The sequence below is a fragment of the Cydia splendana genome, chromosome 6, assembly GCF_910591565.1.
Source record: "Cydia splendana chromosome 6, ilCydSple1.2, whole genome shotgun sequence".
NCBI lineage: Eukaryota > Metazoa > Arthropoda > Insecta > Lepidoptera > Tortricidae > Cydia > Cydia splendana.
Genome location: NC_085965.1, coordinates 24,039,944 through 24,064,756, shown reverse-complemented (window position 1 = coordinate 24,064,756; position 24,813 = coordinate 24,039,944). Strand labels below are relative to the sequence as shown.

The following is a 24,813-nucleotide window of genomic DNA, read 5'->3' as shown; positions in this document are numbered from 1 at the left end:
TGGCGGTTACGGCTACAATGCTAAGTACTGTGGAATTGCTTTCCGTAATATTTGAACTGCTAAACGATATTACGATTGTACCTTTTCGAGGTAAATTTAAAACAGATTAAATATTGTAGATTTGAAGATCACAATTTTATTGGAAAATTTTCGGGCCACGTGTAAAATAAGATTTTCTTATTTGTCTTATTATATTTTAATTTGATTTTTCAGCATAGCTTAAGCCTATGATTCCTAGGCTCTAGGAAATGTGATTTCTAGGGTTTTGGCCGAAGGGTGTCAAGTTTCGGCGGTTCCGCGGCCGGCTCCCTGACACTGCGGGGTTGCGTAATGCATCGCAGCCATAATGTGATATGTAGTGTTTAGTTTTTTAAAGTTTAGTTTTAAAATATATTTTTATATAATATGTATGCTAGTTTTAAGGTATTTATGTATGGGCCATTAGTGTCTGAAATAAAGATTTTCATTTGATTTTAAGGTACCTGCGTCAAAAAAAGGCAATACCGTAAAATCAGGTAATTTTAGTCCACAACTTACAACTATGGCCCAAATTCAAGTTCCAGTAAAATATGTATAAGTATTTTTCAAAATTAAATTATGTTGAGTATATCCTAATATAGAAAGAGCATTAGTGTATCTAAGCTCCAAAATAAATGTAACGATTAGCAAATTATAAAAGCTCGTAGAATCAACATTAAAAACTGGAGCATAGTTATACTTAAGGACTATAGTTCCCTGATTTGACGGAATTTATTTTAATTTTTTATTTTTCTTGTTTAAATGCGAACTTTTTAATGCAGATATATTATATTTTATAGGTATTAAATTGGATAGGAAAGTTACCCTTCATTATGTTCCCTCGTGGTCAAAAGTTCCTCCAGGCATTCTTAAAATTAGCAAATTGATTAAACCCACTTTCCCACCTCACATTTGATCCTCATCAATAGCGGCCCTGCGGCCAGTTCGTGAGAAGGGTTCAAACGTGGAAGTTTTGACAGTGGCAGCTAATTCTAACCTTCGTTAACAAAGGCCTAATCGAACGTACATTTTGTTATTATTTTTTTATCATTCGCAGGTGCATTTCGCTTGTATTCCTGTTAATTCGCCCGTGCGTCTCACACCACGAGCCAATACATGTACGGACAAGTATGTTAAAAAAAACACTACCCTAATATATATAATATTGTAGTAATTAATTACCTACTATAAGTTATTAAGTCCTACCTCTGTATTTTATGAAAGCGGTGGTGGCCGAGTGGATATGACATCCGACTTTCAATCCGGAGGTCGCGGGTTCAAATCCTGGCTCGTACCAATGAGTTTTTCGGAACTTATGTACGAAATATCATTTAATATTTACCATTTGCTTTTCGGTGAAGGAAAACATCGTGAGGAAACCTGCATACATCCGCGAAGAAATTCAAAGGTGTATGTGAAGTCCCCAATCCGCATTGGGCCAGCGTGGGGACTATAGCCCAAGCCCTCTTGCGAGTGAGAGGAGGCCTGTGCCCAGCAGTGGGACGTATATAGGCTGAATGACGATGATGATTTTATTAAATAATTATATATACTTATGTGTAGCGCAAAATGCACGATAACTGACGAATAACTTCAGCTCGATGTCATTTTGATATCAGCGTACGTTCAAATTGACCTGTGAGACTAATATCAAATCTGTATCATATTTTTTAATTGGAAGGCCGCTCCCTGTGCAAATCGCATTAACATGGATATGCAATTCCAATTCTGGACGAAAGCGTGAATTGTAATTTTCCTATAAGTCCTATAACATGGGTATTGGTATATAAAATATTTCCAACTGAAGCTTAGATTGGTTTCTGTGGATCCCATCAGAATCATCTAAAATATCGACGGTTGCACTGAAGTATTGAGATATTACAGATGTAGTGCAAAATTGTTATGTATCGTATTTTGTCGAAAACGTTAGTATGTATTTGCAAGTATTTGTCATGCTACTTCAGTCAACGTCAGTACTTTTTGTACCGAGACTGATTGAAATAGCAAGACACGTTCGTACGTTTCCGTGAAAGTACCTACGATTGAAAATATTATTATGCACTAGGTACATCTGTAGCACGGATATTTCTTCATCAAAATCACTCTTCTTCTTCCTCGCGTTATCCCGGCATTTTGCCACGGCTCATGGGAGCCTGGGGTCCGCTTGACAACTAATCCCAAGAATTGGCATAGGCACTAGTTTTTACGAAAGCGACGGCCATCTGACCTTCCAACCCAGAGGGTAAACTAGGCCTTATTGGGATTAGTCCGGTTTCCTCACGATGTTTTCCTTCACCGAAAAGCGACTGGTAAATATCAAATGATATTTCGTACATAAGTTCCGAAAAACTCATTGGTACAAGCCGGGGTTTGAACCCGCGACCTGCAGATTGCAAGTCGCACGCTCTTACCGCTAGGCCACCAGCGCTTTTTTTTTAATTTTTTTTAGCGCTTGATTGTAGAAATCACTACAAAACCCTTAATGTAGGTATATTAATATTATAATACGCAAGTAACGCTGTCTGTATGTCTGTTACATATTCACGGGTCAAAGAACAGTTTTTATCAATCATCATCATTATTCCACACATAAAAAGTTGCAGGCAGAAGTTGTTAGTATGTTATAATTATTGAACACATTTTCGAACAAGGATATCCCACCAGCATTTATTTACTTTAAAAGACACTGCACCTACTTAATCTTTCTGGTTTAACCCATTGGTTGACTGGTAGAGAATGGCTTAAGGCATTAAGTCCGCCATTTGTACCTTCATGTATTGTGCAATAAAGATTAAAATAAATAAAAATAAATAAATAAGTGTTTTATGCTTAGAGGATATAACCAACGGAGACGCCATGTCTAAAATTTTCGGTACAAAATAGTCTGCCGTTTTTTGCGGGGGAGGGGCACATCAAATGTATAGGTACGTCATGTCAGATAAACGTCAGTCCATACATATGGTTGACCATTGGCCGCCTATTTTCGACAGAGGGGAACGCCTGTTAATGGCAGCTCCATTGTTGTTTTATGGAACTTACTTACACCCTTTTACACCTGCGCTGCCCGAGACTTGTACCCTTTTCACTAGGGCCATAGATTTTCTCCAGCCTATCCAATCTAACTACCCATACGGGAGCCTACACAATATATCTCAGCGTTGAAAGCACAATACATTAGTGATTAGCTACCTCACGGCGATAAAACGATTTAATGGTGTCGTGGGACCGTAGGGTAAAACACCTTTTCATTGGCATCCTCAAAACAAGTTGCTGGGATCGAAATACCTATTGATACGTATCTACATATAGGTCATACTAGTCTTTTTAATAATTAAATATTTCATTTTAATAGCCGCACCTAAAACTAAACATTAGTTGACGATTTAGTGGCTGTGTTTGTTACACTTCTGCAACTGTCAAATTCTTGCTTGATTTAGACTAAACGTTTCAGGCTACCCTTCAAAAATAGAGGGGGAAAGGCTAGCTTCCGCAATACAGTCTGCCTTTTATTTTTAGCACCTACCTAGGCACACTAGGTCAGGGGTCAGCAACCCGCGGCTCGCGAGCCGCATGTGGCTCTTTGGAGCTACAATTGCGGCTATCTAAGTCACCAACCCTTGAGAGTTGTTACACCACTTAAAACAACATTTGAGACTCTTAGAACTTCCCTAAACTGGCGATTTCTACTGCAGTGGACAGTGGGCTCTTCTTGTTAGAAGTTTGCCGACCCCCGCACTAGGTAACCTATACCTGTTCGTGTTATCAAGACGGGATTTACTTTCATAATTTGTTTATTTAGTTCTACCCTTAACTTAAAAAGATATATCTAGTTAACGGTAAAAAAGAGATATTTAGGTAAGGTAAACGTACTAGTGCTCGACATGCTAATGCCCAATAGATGACACCTTGCTGTCACCTCCGTCGAGCGCGTCGAGCACCAGTACGTTTACCTTATCTATAGTTAGACCAAGAAACGTCTGCAGCAATTTTGATAGCCCACGCAGTGCAAGTGTCATTTTAAACGTCAAACTTCTATGAAATTATGACGTATAAATAACACTTGCACTGCGTGGGCTATCAAAATCGCTGCAGACGTTTCTTGGTCTAACTCTAAAAGATTGTTTGAAATAAGAAATCAAGCCGTTGATATTATACTAAGGCCCACTTGCACCATCCCACTAACCCGGGGTTAACCGGTTAAACCTGGAGTTACCATGGTTACCAGTACAATTTGACACTGGGTTGACGGTTAACCCGCTTAACCCCGGGTTAGTGGGATGGTGCAAGTGGGCCTACGGAGTCGCGTAACCTGCAACCATATTACCATACAAGCCATATGACTTCGGCGCTTATCGGATAGACAGTTAAATAGTTTGCCCGCGAACTTCCGCGCGATACATTACACCCAAGTTCGAACTTTGTAGGTACTGCTTTGTTTACTTTGCTTACTTTGTTCGAAGCCTTTGTAATTAGTTTGCTAATTGTGGTGAGTGCTTTACAAGATGCTACGTTTATATATGTCACCGTAAAATTGTAAACACTCGTCAGTTTATAATATCGCTAGTTAAATTATAAACTGACGGTAGGGAGATTACAATCTAACCTAACCTAACCTACGTTAGATTATAAACTAACGGGTTCACAGTCTTACGGTGTCATATACATTGATCCAGTTGTTATTCACCTTTATATAGGTATTTCGTTGATTTAGGTATTTACAGTTTAAATATTTCCTTGATTTATCCTTGAATTCAAGATACAGGGTACCTAACTAGTAATTCAACCTGGGGCCTATTGCATAATAAAATACAAGCTAATAATACTATTAGTGATTTTGTGTGTTAAATCACTAATAGTATTATTAGCTTGTATTTTATTATGCCATAGGCCCCTGTTTCTTTAAAAGGGACTCCTGGCAGGCGTGGCTCACTCCGCGATTTCATCGCTTTGCTACAGGTAGCTAAAAGTACATCCGTTCCACACCAATTTTGATGGCTAGCCATAAGCCGCGCGTGGCGCTGTCGCCACCTAGCGGCCATATCTGTGCTGATCGTAACAGACGCGTTTTGTTAGAGAGTGAGTCTTCTGTACCTAGAACTATTATTTAATGGCCCTTGCAAATTAGCACTAGAAACCCCTTTCAATGAGGAGCAGGCGTATCCTGATTTTAATAACAGGTTATTATATTAGGTTATTATATTGATCTGATCTATCAGTGTATAAAGTGACGTTTTTGGTTGAAGAAATGACACTGACAGATCTGCCTATAGCATTTATATTGTACACAATATGATGAAATGTTGAATAGAAGCCGTGGAGTTTCCTCAGCCTTCATAAATGTAAAGGACTCCTTATTCCTCAAGCGGCCCATAGCGGCCCAAGCTCGGCAAAGCTTCTTGAGGTTTTATTGCTAAAGAATTCACCCACTTACAGACCACTTACCACTAGACGGAGCATGTGACGTTTTAGTATTATTTTACCCGACTGCTAATGGAACTCCATTGTGGAAGTGAAACAGACTCAATTCAAACAATGCTTATGATGTCACAGCGATACGATACCGATCTGTCAGTGTCAAAAGTGACAATTCTTCAACCAATAACGTCACACTCGTCAAACCATATCAATATCAAAATCATTACAGATTTTATAACTTCAATACCGCTTCTAGTGTCTCTAATTGTATGCAAAGTCTATATGAGGAAGTCTACGTCCAAAGAAAAGTTTTTCAGCAGAGATTCTCCGTTCCTTTATCGTTCTGAGATGTTAACGATACGGCCTTATTCTAAATGATGGCGGTCCCTTTGTAGATATATTTCGCGCAATGTTGCTTAATGAAAGTAGGTCATTACCGGTTCAGGTGAATTTCTATCGGTACGGTAGAGCATCGATTAAGTGTATTTGTTAAATGCGAAAATAAATCTGTCGGTTACCTCTTCGTGAGGATCGTGAGGAAGCCTGCATACATCCGCGAAGAAATTCAAAGGTGTATGTGAAGTCCCCATCCCACATTGGGCTAGCGTGGGGACTATAGCCTAAACCCTCTCGTGCTTGAGAGGAGGTCTGTGCCCAGCAGTGGGACGTAGGTATATAGGATAAATTATTTATTTATTTTATTTGATTTATTTTTGATGTTGTTACAATACGATCTTAACACGACTCGCAGTGCATCTTGCTTGACCACGAAGCATCAAATCATACCAAAACTATGTACCGTAAAATGGGGTGAGTAGGGTCAAAACTGAAATTCAAACCTCGATAACATTTTATTTTTACATATGAAAACTGAATGGTGTAAGTATATAATAAGTGTTCCGGACGTTTGTATTTTAGTTTTTATTTTATTTTGGGTAGTTCCATTTCATAACTTTGACGATAAAGAGGAAAACCCACCTCACCCCGTAGTGCCTCGTATTTGGGGTGAGAGGGGTTTTCATACAAAGGTGATTTTGGAAGATTGTTGGATTGATTTTTTTTTATTATGCGTATTAATTACTATAGCTCCATTTTAAATTGGAATACATTATTTTTGTAGCAGTAGCCTTAAAATCCCTTCTCACCCCCCTCTCAAACCTTCTCTCCCCATTCATTACCCACCTCTCCCCGCGAAACCTACTCACCCCGTTTTACGGTATAACATATTTTATAAGTTTTAGTATAAGTATAGTATAAGTCTGTTTATTTAGCTCCGATCACAATGCTATCCTAAAACTATTGTCATATAACACTTTGAACTCTCGCGTTTTGTACACATATTTAATTGCACAAACGGGTCTACCGCGACCACAGCTGGTGCAACTCAGCTGAAACGTCGGAATTAAAGGTAAAAACAATGAAATTATATCGCGGTAGACCCGTTTGTGCAATTAACTATTGTCATACCTGTTAGTGGGACTTATCTTAGGATGTAGGCTATATTTATCTACCATTTAGTAAGTTTGCCTGTAAATATTATTGGCCTGTAGGTATCTGTTTTTTCCCCAATCAAAAAATAGGTAATACCGCTTCTAGTGTCACTAACATTATGTATGGTTATTGCAGGTTCATATTCCTGAGTGCATTTCCCAGTGAACCGGCAATTAATATTCTTGATTACGTAGTTATGGGGCTGAGTCAGCTGGCTCGTGATTCATGCGGTCTGGCCACTTGGAGCAAATTGACAGATTGATCTAGAATATATAATAATACAGCAATATAACTAATATAAATTCATGATCGTGTACCTAAAGTAAATAATGGTCACATTTTTCTCACAAATTTTAAGCATTAAAGCACTCATTTTCGAGCTACGTGTAATCGTCGTTTTTAATTTGGTTTAAAATTGCAAAAAATGATGCAGCTATTAGAAGTAGGTACTTAGGTTAAAATCGATTTGCAACATTTTAACATATAGTTTGGTACATTAAATTATTAAGGTATTAAAAATACAGCATACAATTTAAAATACTTCCACGTCAAACGCTGCTACACCTAAATTAGCTGTCAATCGCGAAAAAATCAGAGATAATCCCCCAAAATTCCAGATGTTAACACAACACCCCGAATTACCGCACGCACACGCGTTTTCGAACCTAACAAAGAAAAATCACACGAATTTCGAACACACGCATTTCCCACATTACTTCAACACTTCACAAAATGCCTCAGAACTCTTATAACTATAGTTTTAAGGTTGGTCTTCGCTGTATTTTTGTTTTTCGATGCGCAAAACGGTAAACTTGTCCTAAACGTACAGGATGTCCTCATTTGCCATGATTTTCTTGCTCTCATTACGCCTCGGGACAAAATAAAGCAATTTCACACGCGAGCAGTGTCGTGTGAACACGCTTTTTTACGAACAAATAAACAATGTATCGCCAATAATGAAGATATTTTTTATTGGAGGAAGATACGGCTCGTTGCGGCTCTTTGTTTTTCGGTATTCGGTTTAAATCTTTGTTTATGTATTCTAGGATCGAATTATTGAAGACAGGTGCTGCATATGAATTCGGCGGCCTTACCAGAAGACTGGCCGTGGCCGGGTGGTCTAGTGGTTAGAGGGCCTACCCCGAACCACGTTCGACGTTTTGCCTCCCTGTCACGCTTACGTAGGAATTTACAAGTGCGACAGAGAGACAACACGGAGATCGTGGTTCGCGGCGTCTGCCGGTTCGATTACGGCCTCCGCCACCGGTGGACTTGGCCACTTTTCTTTACCGTATGACATCTATTTCAGATTATAGTATATATTATCTCAATTATCAGTGAAGTCAGCAATCTATCTCAGCATATTATTTCTTTCTACTATCCGATATCATGCCATTTCGATTTGCATAAACTCCAGATTTCATATGCAGCACCTGTAGTCTCTATGTAGTTTCTAGAAACTCTTGCTATCTGTGTTACCGTAAAAACCAGTTTTTAGTGAAAAAGCGTTTTCCCAATTTAAAACTAGTATTTCGTAGGGCGTTGATCATAATTAGTTTTAACTGGGATTTTCAGTAGGTAACTAGGTTTCGCAAAATGTCTTAGTGAAAATTAGACAGTTTTGACTAATTGTTCTGAGGCAATACGGCCAACTGGTTTTAACTATACACGCGGTTACAATAAAAACGGGTTATTACGGTGAGGTCTACACACTCAGCTCAACGATACGGTTCCGAGTATCTTATTAACATTCGTTTATTTTATACTTTAAATACATTGTTGTTTCTCAACACAAACCTTTAAATTAAACAGCCATAAAGTTAGAATAAACGTAAGATTGTGAACTCAAACTTAATCTTCCATTTTCAACATAACCTGCAACAATGAAAGCGGTTCGGAGTTACAAAGTAGGTACTTGTGATAAAAGCGTTCAGAAGTGGTATTCGAATTTAAAAAACTGTTATTGATTTGACTCAGAGCGTATTTACAGGATGTAGTGCATAATAATAAAGTTGATCTCAGCTTGTTATAACATTTTTCCTTGCATCCTGTTCGTGACTTCGTATTTGTAGTGTGTTTGGTACTGACTTGCATTCTCTAACGTCCACCGGTAAACAACTGCCATACACCTGTATCCAGTAAGTAAGGATCTCAGATGTAGTGCATAATTATTTTCCATCGTATTTTCTCGGAAACATTCTTATTTGTCATGCTACTTCAGTCTACCTCAGTACTTTTTGTAACGAGAATGACTGATTGTTAGCAAATAAAATATTTTACAGTACATAATGGTCCTATTTTCCCGCACCAGTGAGTAAAATAGCACTTTTCGTGCGTATGTCAAAAGTTTAAAGGGCCATATGTATAACTGTAATATTGGCCTAAAAATCTGGTAAAAAGTTGATTTATAAACGCAAACTGTGTAAAATTAAATAGCTACTATCAGTTAGAAACAAAAATAATAGTTTTTAGTGCGTTAACGTTACTGTGTGGTTAGCAATATCAGTGTAAAATCGAAGTGCAGTCGCCTAACCGGACATCCATTGCGCGGGTCAGCTGACCGGCTGTCAACGAATCAGCTGTGAGAGTCTGCGCACGCGCATTAGCAGTGTGTCAGTGACTGCCACTAGAAATTACACCTTATCACCCACACATTAAACACAATTTACAATGGCGGACTGTGCTGGGTGCTTCAACAAGGTAACCGATGGCAGATTTTTAAACTGCCATAACTGCCAAAAATCGTATTGTCTCCACTGCACTAATTACACTGAGGAATTCCTTAATTTTATGGGACCCGCGCAAAGGTATTCATGGAAGTGTGTTGAGTGCAAAAGTGCCGAACCTAAGTTGGATAATACGAATACGCCGCTGCGCGGCATCAGTGACAATGTAAACATGCATAGGGGAGCCGCACGCCCTTGCGGGGCAGTGTCCAACGAGCATGACAACTCGGTCATGGATGTGTCGTACACGGACAACCAGCGTTTGAACGACACCACTAGGCTCGACATGAATGGGGCCTCCGACATTCAACAGCTGGTAGCCGAACTTCGTTTGTTTCGGGAAGAAATGCGGGCGATGAGCCAGCACATCCAGGCTCTTCGCGTAACGGTAGCCACCCTGACAACAAAAATTGACGCATGTGATGGGCGCATCGACAATTTATGTACCCGTGTTGAAGCTCTAGAGAGTAATACCACAAGTGTTAGTGTAGGCGAGAACACTGAGGCTTCACTGGCGGACACCGTAGCCCAGTTAAGATTAGAGTTAAACGATCGTGACCAGGATATGTTACTCAATGATGTCGAGATATCGAACGTACCGGAACAGAGTGGGGAAAATACATTGCATATAGTAGCTACCTTGGGTCAGAAACTCGGTGTTACACTGTCGGAACACGACATCGTTGATGCGACTCGCGTAGGGCGGGCGCCGCGACTAGACGAGGGCACCCAGGGCCAGCCGGCCCGCCCGCGACTGCTGGTGGTGAGGCTGGCGCGCCGCGCCGTGCGCGACCGGCTGCTGCAGGCGGCGAGGGTCCGCCGCGGGGCGACCACGGAGGGCACCGGCCTGCCGGGCCCCGACTGCCGCTTCTACGTCAACGAGCGGCTCACCTTCGTCAACCGACGGCTGTTCCAGAAGGCGCGGCAGCTCAAGGAACACTACGGCTGGCGATATGTATGGACCCGCGATGGTAGGATTTACGTGCGCCAACGTCCAGGTACGGAATCACCGCGACACCGAATTCGAACGGAACTGGATTTGAGCCGTGTTTTTGGTACACTTGATATTTGATGGTATATATGAACTTATCTTGGTGCTAATCCTTTTAGACTATAAAAAACTTTGTTTCACATTAAATAATGCTTTTAAAGTACACAATCTACGTCGCTATTTCGTTTGCTATTTTTTATTTTTGTCGGTTTTCTACAAATTTTTTTCAATTTATAACTGTTATTGTTTTGATTATAAGAACAGACTGCTATTGAATTTGTCACTGGAGTGCGTTGTAGCAGCTACGATCGTGGGACATCAGAAACCGTACACTATACACTTTTGTTTTTATTACGTCAACACATACAATTCACTTTACAACACTCTTTCTTTTGAACACACAAATATCATCACTCTTTTAAACACTTTCCTCAGTAATACGAGTAAACTTACATCAGTGTTTGAGGTTATACGGCCGCGTTGTCAATTACCACATGAATTAACTTACAAAACAATATTAGATAATACGAGTCATAGTGCCCACTAAAACTAAATACCTCAAATTAGGTCTTTTTAACGCGGGTTCACTGGCAACTGGACAGGATGATTTTTTAATTGCGATGGATAGATTTGACGCTGATATTGTCGCGATCAATGAATCATGGATCAGACAGGGCCAGGAAAAACGCGCACCGCTCGTCCCCGGATATAAATTCATTAACGCCCCGCGACCGACTGGAATGCGCCGAGGCCGCGGTGGCGGGGTAGGTTTCTACATTAGAACTAGCGTGCGCGCGCGCCGATCTACCCACCCTGTTGCTAATATTGAACAATTGTGGTTATCGGTCTCAATTAACGGTAGGAGTTATATAATAGGTACGGCGTATCGTCCTAACTGGATTAATGTAGATACGTTTTTAGATGCCCTAACAGAATCCATAACATTTTTCTCTAAACACGATTATGTTGTTTTGCTTGGAGACTTTAATATCAACATGCTTGAGGCTACAAGCAGTAATGCCACAAAATTTACTTGTTTTCTTAACTACTTGAGCTTACAACAAGTGGTGAAGGTACCAACTCACTTTTCTGTAGGCAATGAGACACTCCTTGATGTTGTGTGTACCAACGCACCTGTTACCGATGTATGCGTTTCTAATATAACAGGTTCTCTTGGTCATGCCATGGTAACAATTACTTTGCCAACAAAACGACCCAAAATAATGCCTAAGACGTTTACCTATAGGCCCATTAAGGATATTAACATGGCGGAATTTAATAGGGATCTGCATGCTATTAATTGGGAGTCAGTGTTGGCATTTGAATCTGTTGAACATATGGTTGAGGCTTTTAATATCCTATTGTTGTCGTTATATGACTCACATGCTCCATTTAAATCTGTCACTGTTAGGCATAGCCATTCGTTGCCCTGGATTACAGACACTATTAAAATTATGATAAGAAAGCGTAACGAGGCTTATTCAGCATACAGGAAGTCTAAAACGGAAAGTCATAAACAATATTACAATGAATTAAAGAAATTGGTAAAACAAAGTATATTTAATGAAAAAAAAAGTTACTACAATCACCATATCAATTCAAAATACAAAGATCCGAAAACACTCTGGAAAAATATTAAAAACAATGTTTTGACAGATAATACTCGTGACCGGCTTCCTGATCACTTCAATAATCCAAATGTAATTAATGATAGTTTTTTGAATGTGCCTGGTTGTGATGGGGTTTCTTTGTCCACCATGTTGACATTTGAACAAAATCGCTTCAGTAATTCTGTTTTTAGCTTAAAACCTGTCGAAGAGGGTCAAGTGGGAAAATATATAATGTCTGTTACCACCAATGCAATTGGCGTGGACGGAATCAGTAGAGATATGGTGCTTCTTACTCTTCCTCGTACTTTGTCAGTATTAACAGCCATAATTAATCACTCTATTTTGACTGGTGAAGTGCCATCATTGTGGAAATCTGCCATAGTTACACCTCTGCCAAAGGTGGATAACCCTACTGAGCTCAAAGATCTTCGGCCTATAAGTATTTTACCTTTTCTTTCGAAAATATTAGAAAAAGCTGTTTATGAGCAGTTATATAAGTATGTAGAAACCAATAATATCCTACCTCAATTACAGTCAGGATTTCGTAGGGGTATGGGGACTGTAACTGCCCTTATTGACGTTCTTGACAATATTATTTATGGCCTAGACTCAGGCAAGGGTACTTGCTTAGTGTTGTTGGATTTTTCTCGTGCGTTCGACTGCATAAATATTGACTTGCTTCTATCTAAGTTAATTTATTACGGTGTAGATTTAGGGTCACTCTCGTGGTTTAGAAGTTACCTTGCTGGGCGTATGCAGTCAGTTAAAATTGCTAAAAACGACGGCACTTTGTTGGTGTCTGACTCTAGACCCCTAAATCGCGGAGTCCCACAAGGCTCCATTCTCGGGCCCTTACTGTTTATTATATATAGCGCTGACATCGTTAACATTATTGAGCATTGTCAATATCACTTGTATGCGGATGATGTTCAGATGTACTACACGGCCCGTCCTTGTGACTTTCCTGACTCAATTAATAAAATTAATGAAGACCTCGAAAGTATCTCCGCTTGGGCTGAACAAAACAGTCTGTTGCTAAACCCTATTAAGTCAAAGTTTATGATTTTGGGTAGTAAAACTCAAATTTCTCGAATCTTAGATGGTAGCCCTCAACTAAATATTAGAGGCTCATTAATAGAGCGAGTAGAGGAGGCCAGAAACCTGGGTATAATAATAGACAACCAGTTAAGGTTTGAAAAGCACATAGCGGAGCTAGCCAAATCATGTTTCTTTAGATTGAAAGTATTGTATCAAGTAAGAAACCTTCTAGATGAAAAAGTTCGCTTGACATTATGCGAATCGCTCGTATTGTCTAAGTTGAACTACGGCGATCTGGTGTACGGGCCTCGTCTGCAACAAAAGACTCGTCGACTAATACAACGAGTTCAAAACGCGTGTTATCGATATTGCTACAAAGTTCCTCCAAGGAGCCATATCACACCGTTTTTAAACAAATCTTCGACTCTGAATATGGCATCACGTAGACATTTACATCTTGCTTGTCTTCTCTTTGGCGTTATAAATTGCAAGTCACCCGAATATCTATTCTCTAAAATAAATATTTCTTCTTTTCACAACCGACACGCCACAAGATCTACTCGACGTTGCATTTTAGAAGTACACCCTCATAGGACGATTGCCTTTACCGGTTGTTTCCGTTATCTCGCGACCAAATGCTGGAATGATATCCCTCCGCCTTTAAGACAACTTAAATCCAAAAAACATTTAAAACCCACTTTAAAAAACTTCTCCTTGAAAAACAAACCGCTGGGATTCCATTCGGCTATTTGGTTGCAGATTTTAGGATATAACATGGTGAGGCTGGTGTCACACAACTGGGAGACGTCACACAGTACACACGGGTCAATTTTACCTACTATCTAAGTATTTCATCAAAAAATTATCACACGACATGCACATATCACACTTACACTGTACGATTGTTTTCGACGTACGTAAATACTTCTACATAAATATAATATTTGTTGTGACCTGGGTTCCGGCAGAAAATCAGTGCTTTGCTCGAAAGAGCGAAGCATATCACTGAGCCGTGACCCTTTTGTCCTGCTGCAACGCACACAGTTTGTACCTACCTACTTTTATAAAATTTTACTTTTGTACCTACTCATTTCTATGTTATTTTCTTTGTAACTCAATTTTCTTTGTTAGTGTAATAATTATTGTTTTTTTTTTCTGTTATGATATGTTTAAATTTATATTGTGTGTCATTGCAGCTGTCAAATAAATGATTTATCTATCTATCTATCTAAAAAATTATGCACTACATCTGAGATCCTTAGTTACTGGATACAGGTGTCTGGCAGCTGTTTACCGGTGGAGGTTTGAGAATGCATGCCAGTACCAAACACACTACAAATACGAAGTCACGAACAGGATGCAAGGGAATAGTTATTTGTACAACAAGAGATCAAAGTTTGATATTTCTTCGAGTGCTTATTTTGAGTCCCGTGCAAGCGAAAGATTCTATAATAGCTCGCTACGCTCGTGAATCTAATTTAGAATCTTGAGCGTAGTAAGGGATTCAAAAGCGCACGAGATGTAAATAACTTTGATCTCGTGTAGTACACAAAATTTTTCACCCTAAGCAGTGAGAACATACCTAGAGGGACAGAGGTAATAGAACCCAAGTATCGAACTTGTATTAGACCCCGCATGTTGAAATGACATTTGACTATAAAGGTCACTTGAATGTCATTTTGTCTCACTCAGTGAGCAAAATCGCATTTTGCTCACTGAATGAGACAACTCAGTGAGCAAAATGCGATTTTGCTCACTGAGTGAGACAAAATGACTCAGTGAGCAAAATCGCATTTTGCTCACTGTTTTTAAGAAGCAAAGTACCCTTGTTCGAGCTGCTGAGGTGAAAAATATTATAACAAGCTGAGATCAAATTGACATTATTCTTTGGTTCGAATGTGTCTCCAAATATGATTTAAGGAAGGATCTCAGAGCATGGAAGGATTGACGTGATACGCTTATTGGAGCTTACGCGGATGTCTTTTGGACTTAGTTTGACGACGCCATACTTTGTCAGGTTATGACGGGTGTGATCTATTGAAGAATAGTGGTTTAGCGAGATATGTCAGTTTAAGGCGAGTTTTGTGATGTAACTGTGGTAATTTAATTTTGTATTAAGCAGTACTGTTACCATCAGTTTGTCACTGACACAAATAACTGACATGAAACTCTAAATAAGTACATACAATTTTATAAGTTATTAAGTTAACAACTAGAGACTGATGACCCCACAGTCAAACTCATTGTTGAGTTTTGCGGGGCTATGCCTATTTTTAAGAATAACTGTATTTTTATTAAATAAAATAATAATAATAAAATAAACGCCGTCGAGAACGTAATTTACTTTCTATACATCCCGTTTGCACTAATATGCGAGTGCGAGCGAGATGTATAGAAAGTAAATTACGTTCTCGACGGCGTTTATGTCAGTGACAAACTGATGGTAACCGTACAGGAACGTCTGCAAACGTTAAGTACTTACGTAATGTTTAGTACACGTAGACGTACGTATGACGTACGCGTTTGCGTTGTGTTATTCTGTTTGCGATTTCGAGTTTCCTAAACGTCCCGCTTGGCGCGCTGTTCAAAATCCCATACAAAAATATAGACATGACGCAAACGCTAACGCTCGTCACGCTATACAATGAAATTAACACTACGGGTTCAGCTCTACGACGTGTCGTTCGTGTCGCGCTCTGTGACGTTTGCCATTGGCGAAATCATCGTAAAATCTGGAAGCCATTTTTTTTTAATCAAAAATTGATAAATTTGCTGGCAGCCTCGTTTAAGAACAAGAATTCTACCCACGACAACTCTCTAGCATCTTCACGTTTGTAACCAACATTAAATCTATTCTTATCGACAAATGGCTGTAATGAAAACAAAACATCAATTTTCCAACATCTAAGCAACAATTAATTGTCTCTGCCAACTTGAGCATTATATTTATTCAACAGTCAAAGTGTCAGATAAATACCCATTTGTGTGGAACAATACGCCCAACCCCTGTCACTCGCTTGAGACCAATATTGTGGAAGTTCGTCATGACATCTACGCCTTTTGCAAAATCTGTAGCGCTTTATTTTGAAGCTTGTTGGGTATCCGTTACCCAAAGGGTCAAAACGGGACCCTATTACTAAGACTCGACTGTCCGTCTGTCTGTCCATCTGTCTGTGTGTCCGTCTGTCTGTCCGTCGGTCTGTCCGTCTGTCTGTTCGTCTGTCTGTCCGTCTGTCTGTCCTTCTGTCTGTCCGTCTGTCTGTCCGTCTATTTGTCTGTCCGTCCGTCTGTCCGTCTGTCTGTCCGTCTGTTTGTCCGTCTGTCTGTCCATCTGTCTGTCCGTCTGTCTGTCCGTCTGTATGGCTGTCACCGTTGAAATTTTCACAGTATTTCTGTTGCCGCTATAACAACAAATACTAAAAAATAACAAAATAACGCCACTGTATGCATAGCGCCTCTGCGTTGCATAAAACATAGTAAATAGTAGTATGTATCTAACAAAGCTTCAATCGGACAAACGCGTGATTAATTCCAGAACAAAGCGGCCGCAGCAGGCTTTTAGGTAATGAGCAACTTTGTTAGCGCCTTTGCTTTGTAAACCCTCCGCTCGCTCGCACTTCGCGCGATTGCGTTCTGATCCCGCACGGTTTTTTACGTACCTAGCTGACATCATTCAAAATGTTTTTAGGGTTGGGAACACACATAGACGCTTAGGGCTGATTTAGACGGCGCGCGAACAATTACGCGATTTTAGTTACATTGGGGACTGTTGGTTACGTACACTTCAAGCGACCGATCAAAAACAGCATTGTAATGAAACTCGTATGCGAGTTCTCGCATCGTCTAAATTGGGCTTTCACGCGGTTATGAGAAAGACAAGTGACAGTCAAAAATATTGTTTGTGACACACACTTTTATTGCTACTTCTCGAGATCTTTGTAATGACCTTAAACTCTATGTCTCTTATGCAAACTCTTATGAAAACTGTATGTATCTTTGTGTTTTTCCATCCAGGAGTTCCGCTTGCTACCCTGCCGACTGCATCAGCAGATCAGCGCCATGTTAGCATAATAAGCATTGTCATCGAAATTCAGGAAATACTCTACAGCTAAATCAGATCTATACCAGAAAGTGAGGTACTACTTAACAAACATTAATTAAAAAAAAATATTGATGGCGATGGAAAAATTCAATTGATTTCGAAGACCTTTAAAAGGTAATCTCGACCAGCTTTTCCAGACGGTAAAAACATATTACTTCACCATGATCGTACTATAAAACCCGTTGTAACCATTACAGGAGCGATCAAGAAAACTTCGTCCAAATGGCCCCATCGTCGCGCAAAATCGGACGCTTTATAAAACAAGCGCCAGCGCGTAAAAAGGGCGCTAATATGTTTTATCTCCCATTTCAGTAATGTCGCCAATAAAATATCATGTCGGTAAAGACTACCTCTCATAGATAGTGCATTATGAAGCAACTGAAGACTACAGACAATCCATCGTCGGCGTTTGTTATCAAGTTTGGCTGTTTTTTTCCCAGAACATTTTAAACTACAGAATCCCACAGTTATAGTTGAAATTTTTTGAGATGAATTTTTCGGCTAAAACCCTAAAGGCAAACAAATGTAAAACAAAAGGCATTATTCCGTTTATTTTTAATTAAATATTTTTTTGTTTATTTTGTGCACCTTGGTGGCTACTAAATTTGACATCAGAGAGAAATATCAAGCCCGTTTAAATGACAATTTTAGCGTTCTACTTGTACTTGGTTCAAATTCATGAAACAGTATTTGGAGATAAACTTTTGGGTAGGTAGGTAATATAGGATGACCGACCGCGCATTCATATTCTGGTAAAAATATTCGGAGACAACAAAAAGCTGTCCAATAAATATTAATCTTATAAATTGAACGTTAAGATTGCCTTGATTTGTCATTAATGAGAGATTCGGTAGCTACCGCGATGCACAAAAAACAATAGCTTTTGATAACAGTGGGCTTGAGCCCAAAAAATCACCTCAGGAAATTTCAACTAGGTATATCCATATTATATAGGTAGTATAATTTTGAGAATTGTAACTATTCTATGCGAAACAATTATGTATTTCATTCGATTGTATAAGTCAATATTGTCATACTGCTTACTTGATTTATGTCAATGAACAGTCGACTGTTTACATTTTTGCACCTTACTCCTTTGTCGTCGACTGTACAGCTGTGGTCATTTTATCCTACAGCTGCCAGGTGTACGTGCAAGTCGCGCACTCGGCTAATACATGATCTAGTTGCGGTTATCTGTGCACGGCGGATATGCCCCGTGTCGTGTCGGGTATAATATTGTCGCCGGAAGAAACGCTTAATAAGTCTGTATGGGGTTACATTTCTTTTGGTTGACAATAAAATGTTCCCTACATTTATTGTCAACCAAAAAGCGGTTGTGGTTGCAATCTACCTAGGGGAAGGTCGGATAAGCGAACACCCCAGGCAAAGCGAATTCGGCCTCCCAATCCTAAACTATTCGACTTTGTCGCACCACGCGCCTATGTGATGTTCAGGATCCTTCGCTCTATGAGCGGCAAGCCTCACACGGAGCGGTCGCTGCGAGCGTCGTCAGTGACGAGTCAAAATGTGTTTTTAGTGCAAAATATTCGATTTTGGAAGGTAAGTACATTGTATGTTATTTTGTCAAAGTAATTATCTCGAATTTTATTTCAAGATGCTTCTATTGCTTATTAAAGTATCTTCCTTTTACAACGCATTTCTTTTAAAACAATCCAACGGTTTTTTTTTTTTAATTCTTAATTTCTTTAACTGACTGAATGGGCAAAGTGGATCGGGCAAAACGGATAGCGTGTTCACTTTGAATTTATTAGGTAAATTTTTTTATGATAATATTTTGTTACAGATGGTATATAAATATCAAAAAAAAGATCGATCATGGCTCCTGGCTAACAGACGTCATAGAAATGGCTATCAAAACGTGGATTCGCTGTGTTAAAATGTCTTCAGAGATGCCGTGAAGACTTATGCTTTTGAAATTAGTGAAAATATATCAAAAGTTACTTGTGACAGCTTTTTCTAATTAATATTATTGAAATGATCTTATTCTTATATTGATTCATTTTCACTTAGTTATTAAGTTCACTAAGATTTTATGAGTGATATTTGCTTAAAAGATATTTAACTGATATTTGCCGAAAAGGAGATGGCGGGACGACTTGGACGCATTCTACCCCAAATGGTGGGAAAATGCCGATGACAGGGTCGAGTGGAGAAAACGAGGGGAGGCCTTTGCCCAGCAGTGGGACACCAAAGTAGGCTGAAAAAAAAAAAAAAAAAAAAAAAAAAAAAAAAAAAAAAAAAAAAAAAAAAATTTGCTTTGCCCGGAGGCCTGTTTCACTTTGCCCGGCACCCTGGGCAAAGCGAATAAAATATCTTTTTTTACGTTTTGTTCAAAATTGCAGCAATTATTAAACATTGGAGGCTAGTGTTGTTTTAAATTAAAAGTTTATTAAATAAAGACTCATTATTGACACTTTTTTCATTTCTTCCTTGTTAAATTTTTCTGTTATGTCAAGTCAAAGCTTAAGGTGTTCACTATGCCCGGACTTCCGCTACTCTTGAAAGATATGTCTGAACTCTAATGGAAATTTCTATCCAGAAAGTTAGGCACGCCTTTTTATTGCTTTAGGGTAGGTACATTATATTATAACCTCTCCATTTTATTACCAAACTGAAATTTCAGCCGGGTATAACTAACAGTAAGTACAGTCACTTGCAATAATATGTTACACAACAAAGACCGTAATAATATCTGACACGATCTTATTTGTAGGGCCATAAGAGCGTGTCACATATTTTTGCTGCCTTCGAAGTGTAACATACTATTGCAGGTGACTGTACCTATACCTACACTGACATAGAATAATATTTTAATCATATTTTAGTTATCGTGCATCTCGTCCGCGCCAATACTAGTGCGGACAATACGAGCGAGATGCACTATAACTGAATGATATCAGTTGGGTGTCATTCGGATATTAGTGTACGAGTATACGTTCGAATTGGCCTCTAAGTGCGTATTTTTAAATGCTGCGCTGAAAATACTCCGTTTTGTGTCGTTCCCATTTTTGAGCACATAGACCCTAGAAAGTATGAGTTTTTCTCACTATACTAAGGAAATATTAAATAGTAGGTACCTAGCTATATAGAAAAAGGGGATATTACTGCAATGTTCTGCCACCAGAGTGCAGCACTACCGACTCAGTAAATTCATAGACTAACTTATACATACTGTGCATTAAACTGTTTTTTGACAAATTTTCACAGACAATAAAATATGACATTGATGCATCAAGGCGGTTTGTTAACAAGGGCCTACCGGTAAACGCGAAAATCGAAATTTAGTTGTCTGCCTCTTTATTGCTCGAATATGCAAGAGTGATAGAGAGATTAGACAACGAAATTTCGATTTTCTTGTTTTGCGGTAGGCCATATGATTGACGTGACGTGTGATGTGTCAATGTGGTTGGTTTACTGTATGTGCCACAAAGGTGCCACCTACGCAGAGCTTTGCCTAATATTCCCTATTGATTGCCCATTATAGCTAGTTTGTTAGTGCACGACACCTTGCACTTTGTGACTATGCGCTGAAACTTGGCACAGTTGATTCTTAGCTGGTCATGAGCAGATACAGACCGGGAGACCTCGAGAGCCACGTCTCATTTAGTGGGGGGGGGGGGAAGTTCGACGCCGCCGCGCTTCACTTGGAGCAACATGTCTCTAAAACTGTACTTATTAGGGCATGTGATATATCATTTTCGGATAAATTAATCAATTGATCCTAGCGAAAAAGTTTTAATGACCTTTTTTGTTGGAAATTTTATGTAAATTATTCATGTACTAAAAAATTTTTTGCTATTGGCCATCGTTTACGAGTTATTTACGAATGACTAAAAAAGGGGACCTAAGTATTTATTTTCTCCCTTCAATATTTTTTTTTAATATTGATGGTAGCGAAAAAAGGTAGCACTTATTTTATAAGAAATCTGAAACAGATTATTTACGTAACAGATCATTTTTTGTTGTGGGCTACCGTTTACGAGTTATTTACGAAAAACAAGAAAAATAAACGATTATAGAACAAATTATAAGTAACTTTCCCACATTCATAATATTTTGTATTGAGATCACTCTGACCCACGCTTAATAGTATTTTTTATCTCCCATTTATCAACAGTTTTGTATAATAAACTATATATTTTCTTAAGCGTAATAAGTGTAGCTTTACAACTGTATTTTTTGTTTTCAGATTCCTACTATACTTTAAAAAAAAATTAGTTTTACTTTATGCTTTTTTTTGTTAGAAAGTGCATTGTTTTTGTTCCAAAACTAGATTTCTCATCCTTAATTTATCCGAAAATGATATATCACCTGCCCTAATAGGTATAGTTTTAGAGAAATGTTGCTCCAAGTGAAGCGCGGCGGCGTCGAACTTCCCCCCTCCCCCCCACTAAATGAGACGTGGCTCTTGATGTCTACCGGTCTGTATCTGCTCAAGACCAGCTAACAATCAACTGTGCCAAGTTTCAGCGCATAGTCTCAAAGTGCAAGGTCCCCATACAACGGTGTGCAGTAACAAACCAGCTATTACACATTACGGTAAACAATTGAAAGCTTTCCAAAGACTGTTACAGCTGTTATATGTACCTGTAACTATACTCATCTTTAGGTATTTAAATAAAAGTAAACAAAATCTACCCTCAAATGTCTCCTTAAGCCAATTGAGGGTAGATGAAAATATTACATGATCAAATAATGTAGGTTAAAGTCAGGTCGTTCAGTGACAGATCCAGGCGGTTTTGTATTTGGTTGTTAACCAATAAATGTTATAACTACCCGAAATGTACAAATTGTTTGTTTTCTTTTAATTAAATACCTAAAGATGGGTGCATTACATTTGTTATAATTACTTTTCATATATTATAGTTTGATATATCGTTATTTTGAATAACGTAATAAATGGCATACTACCGTAATACCTAATTAACGGTATACATAATGTTATTATTGGTATAATGGTCATAAGGTATATTTACACTTCGTCTAATATACATTGCCATAATTATTACATACTCTAAAGCATATTATTTGTTATAACAAGTGACATCACATAATTGACCGAAGCGAAGCGAAGGTCTACGTTTTGACTCGGGCATTTTGCTTTCGTATGTCCGGATGTTCTCCTCTACAGGTCGCAATTCTTAACCGATTCTCGTGAAATTTTGTGACCGAATTTTATGACTAAATAAAATTTTTTTGTCAATCCGGTTTTTGGAAATTTTTAAAAATGGCGGAGTCGTGATACCTGGCGCCTAAACAAATAGTCGTATCGATATCATAAGACTTTTTTCTTTTTGAGACATGTTTACAGAGTTAATAGCAAAAAATGCAGAAAAAAATTATCGCTGGTTTAGGCGGTATTTAGATATTTAATTTTAACTAATTTTAATTTGAGAAGGAGTAGCTAAATTTCGTCAACCCATCTAAGAACTATTTGGCTCAGTTTGTAAACGTTCGCTTTTTCTGTTTGCACAGAGGGTCTGGGTTCGATCCCCAGTAATTGTATGCTGGGATATTATAACTTTTTGTATTTTTTTACACATAAATTTCGTATTGTTTTTCTTTAATTTACTATACACCGTGTTTTTATTGAATTCCGTTAACTTCGGGGTTAAGTACGTTTATAAGAACTAAATGGCATAGTTAATTTTCAAAAAAAAAAATTTTTTTTGTTTTCTTTTTTGTTTTTTTTTGTTTAAAAAGTAATTAAATGTAGCATATAGCGTTGTTGTAACACGGGCATTACATTTAACTCAACCAAACAATTGAAATCTGTGACATATCAATGTCATTTCGTACATCAATCGACCGAGATTGTACTTAAGTTTAGTAGCAAATGTATGAACTCATTCTAAACACTAATCAATATGTAAGCCGGCCCTAAGGCAAGTGTACACGCTTGTAGAGGCCTTATAGTAAAAAAATAAATTATGGATTATCTCCGAAATGGACTTAATTAGAACATCGGTGTCTTTGAGAAAGTTACTTGATTTAAGCTCAGGAATGCACCCTTGAAATTAACGGAAATAAAAAAAAACACGGTGTATTTAAAGCTCTTAGCACCATGTTATTTCAAGCTCTGCTCGCGAGGTCTACAGCTCACAGAGCCACTAGTTATTTATGTAGCATAATAGTTGCATGGCATAAATGGGTTAGGTTAGGTTGGAACTGCGACTCCGCACAAACGAATAACTACCTAACAAAAGGAGGGTTAGGTTAGGTTAGAACTTTGACCCTCCGTAGAATAAAATATTCTATCAAAAAAGTGGTTGAGGTTAGGTTTGAACTGAGGCCCCCGCAGAACGAAATCCGTGAAAAATTAAGTTAGGTTAGGTTAGAACTGCGACCTCCCTACAATAAAATAGCTAGCAAAAGCAGTAGGCCTGCGTACTAGTTATAAAAAGTATGTAAAACTTTACGTTATCAGTCAATGAAATATGCCAAAAAATGTTATACGATATATGTATATATACTTGATAAAATTGTATGAAGTGTTACGTTATACAAAAATATAATATAACAAATGTCATTATAAAACATGTCTATATACTATTTGAAAATTATATTACATTAGGCATTATATCAATGACAGTTTAGATGAAATCACTATATAATAAAGGAAACGTATAATGAAAATTACATTATAACATACAATAATATATCAAATGGCGTTATAACAAATGTATGATAGTTTTTTTATAACTATATTAAACATTACACACCCACCTAAAGATACAGACTATAGTAATGCTGTTATTATGTGTTCGTCCCAACGTCAACAGATGTTCTGTCGTAAACTGAATTAATGTGTCATGCTGCGTACATGACGCCGCTAATGGAGCTCGCCATACATTATAATTTACATTAGCAAAGCTTGCGTATGAAAATATTTATTCTGGGAACTATATGAGTTGTTTTAATAGTGTGTAGTATTTTGTACCAGGTCTTAGGGCCGATACAGACGGACTGTAACCCGACTGCAACTTGTATGGGAACTGCACGCCGACTGCACGCTAACTGCAACGTCGGTGTGCCTCGGCCCGATAGATATATTTTTATTACCTATGTCAAGGATTCCGTACCAAAAATGAATCCTTATGGTGTAGCTCAGTTCATCTGTCTGTCTGTCACTTCGCTATAGATATCGCGGGAACTACTTACGCAATCGATTTTAAATTTGTAGTAGTTATAAACAAGGTTAACGGCTAACCCAGACGCATGGGGATTTAATACTTTAGCATTTATACACACACTTAATTATATAAATAAATAAATAAATATTTGGGAACAATCTATCACATCGACCTAGCCCCAAACTAAAGCAAAGCTTGTACTATGGGAACTGGGCGACGAAATACATACGTAAGTATATTGATAAATACATACTTATATACCTATATA

At 38.4% G+C, this 24,813-nt stretch overlaps 2 protein-coding genes across 2 annotated transcripts in view; one reads left to right on the top strand and one right to left on the bottom strand.

Moving 5' to 3' along the window:
* Positions 1-24,813, bottom strand: part of LOC134791772 (uncharacterized) — a 329,980-nt gene that overhangs the window by 1,040 nt on the left and 304,127 nt on the right. The window lies entirely within an intron of this gene.
* Positions 9,303-10,722, top strand: LOC134791919 (uncharacterized). Its single transcript, XM_063763037.1, has one exon. The coding sequence runs from the start codon at positions 9,595-9,597 to the stop codon at positions 10,720-10,722; it is 1,128 nt and encodes a 375-aa protein (XP_063619107.1). The 5' UTR covers positions 9,303-9,594.

Coding starts and splice junctions, on each gene's coding strand:
- LOC134791919 (XM_063763037.1), top strand. CDS start 9,595: ATGGCGGACTGTGCTGGGTGCTTCAACAAGGTAACCGATGGCAGATTT.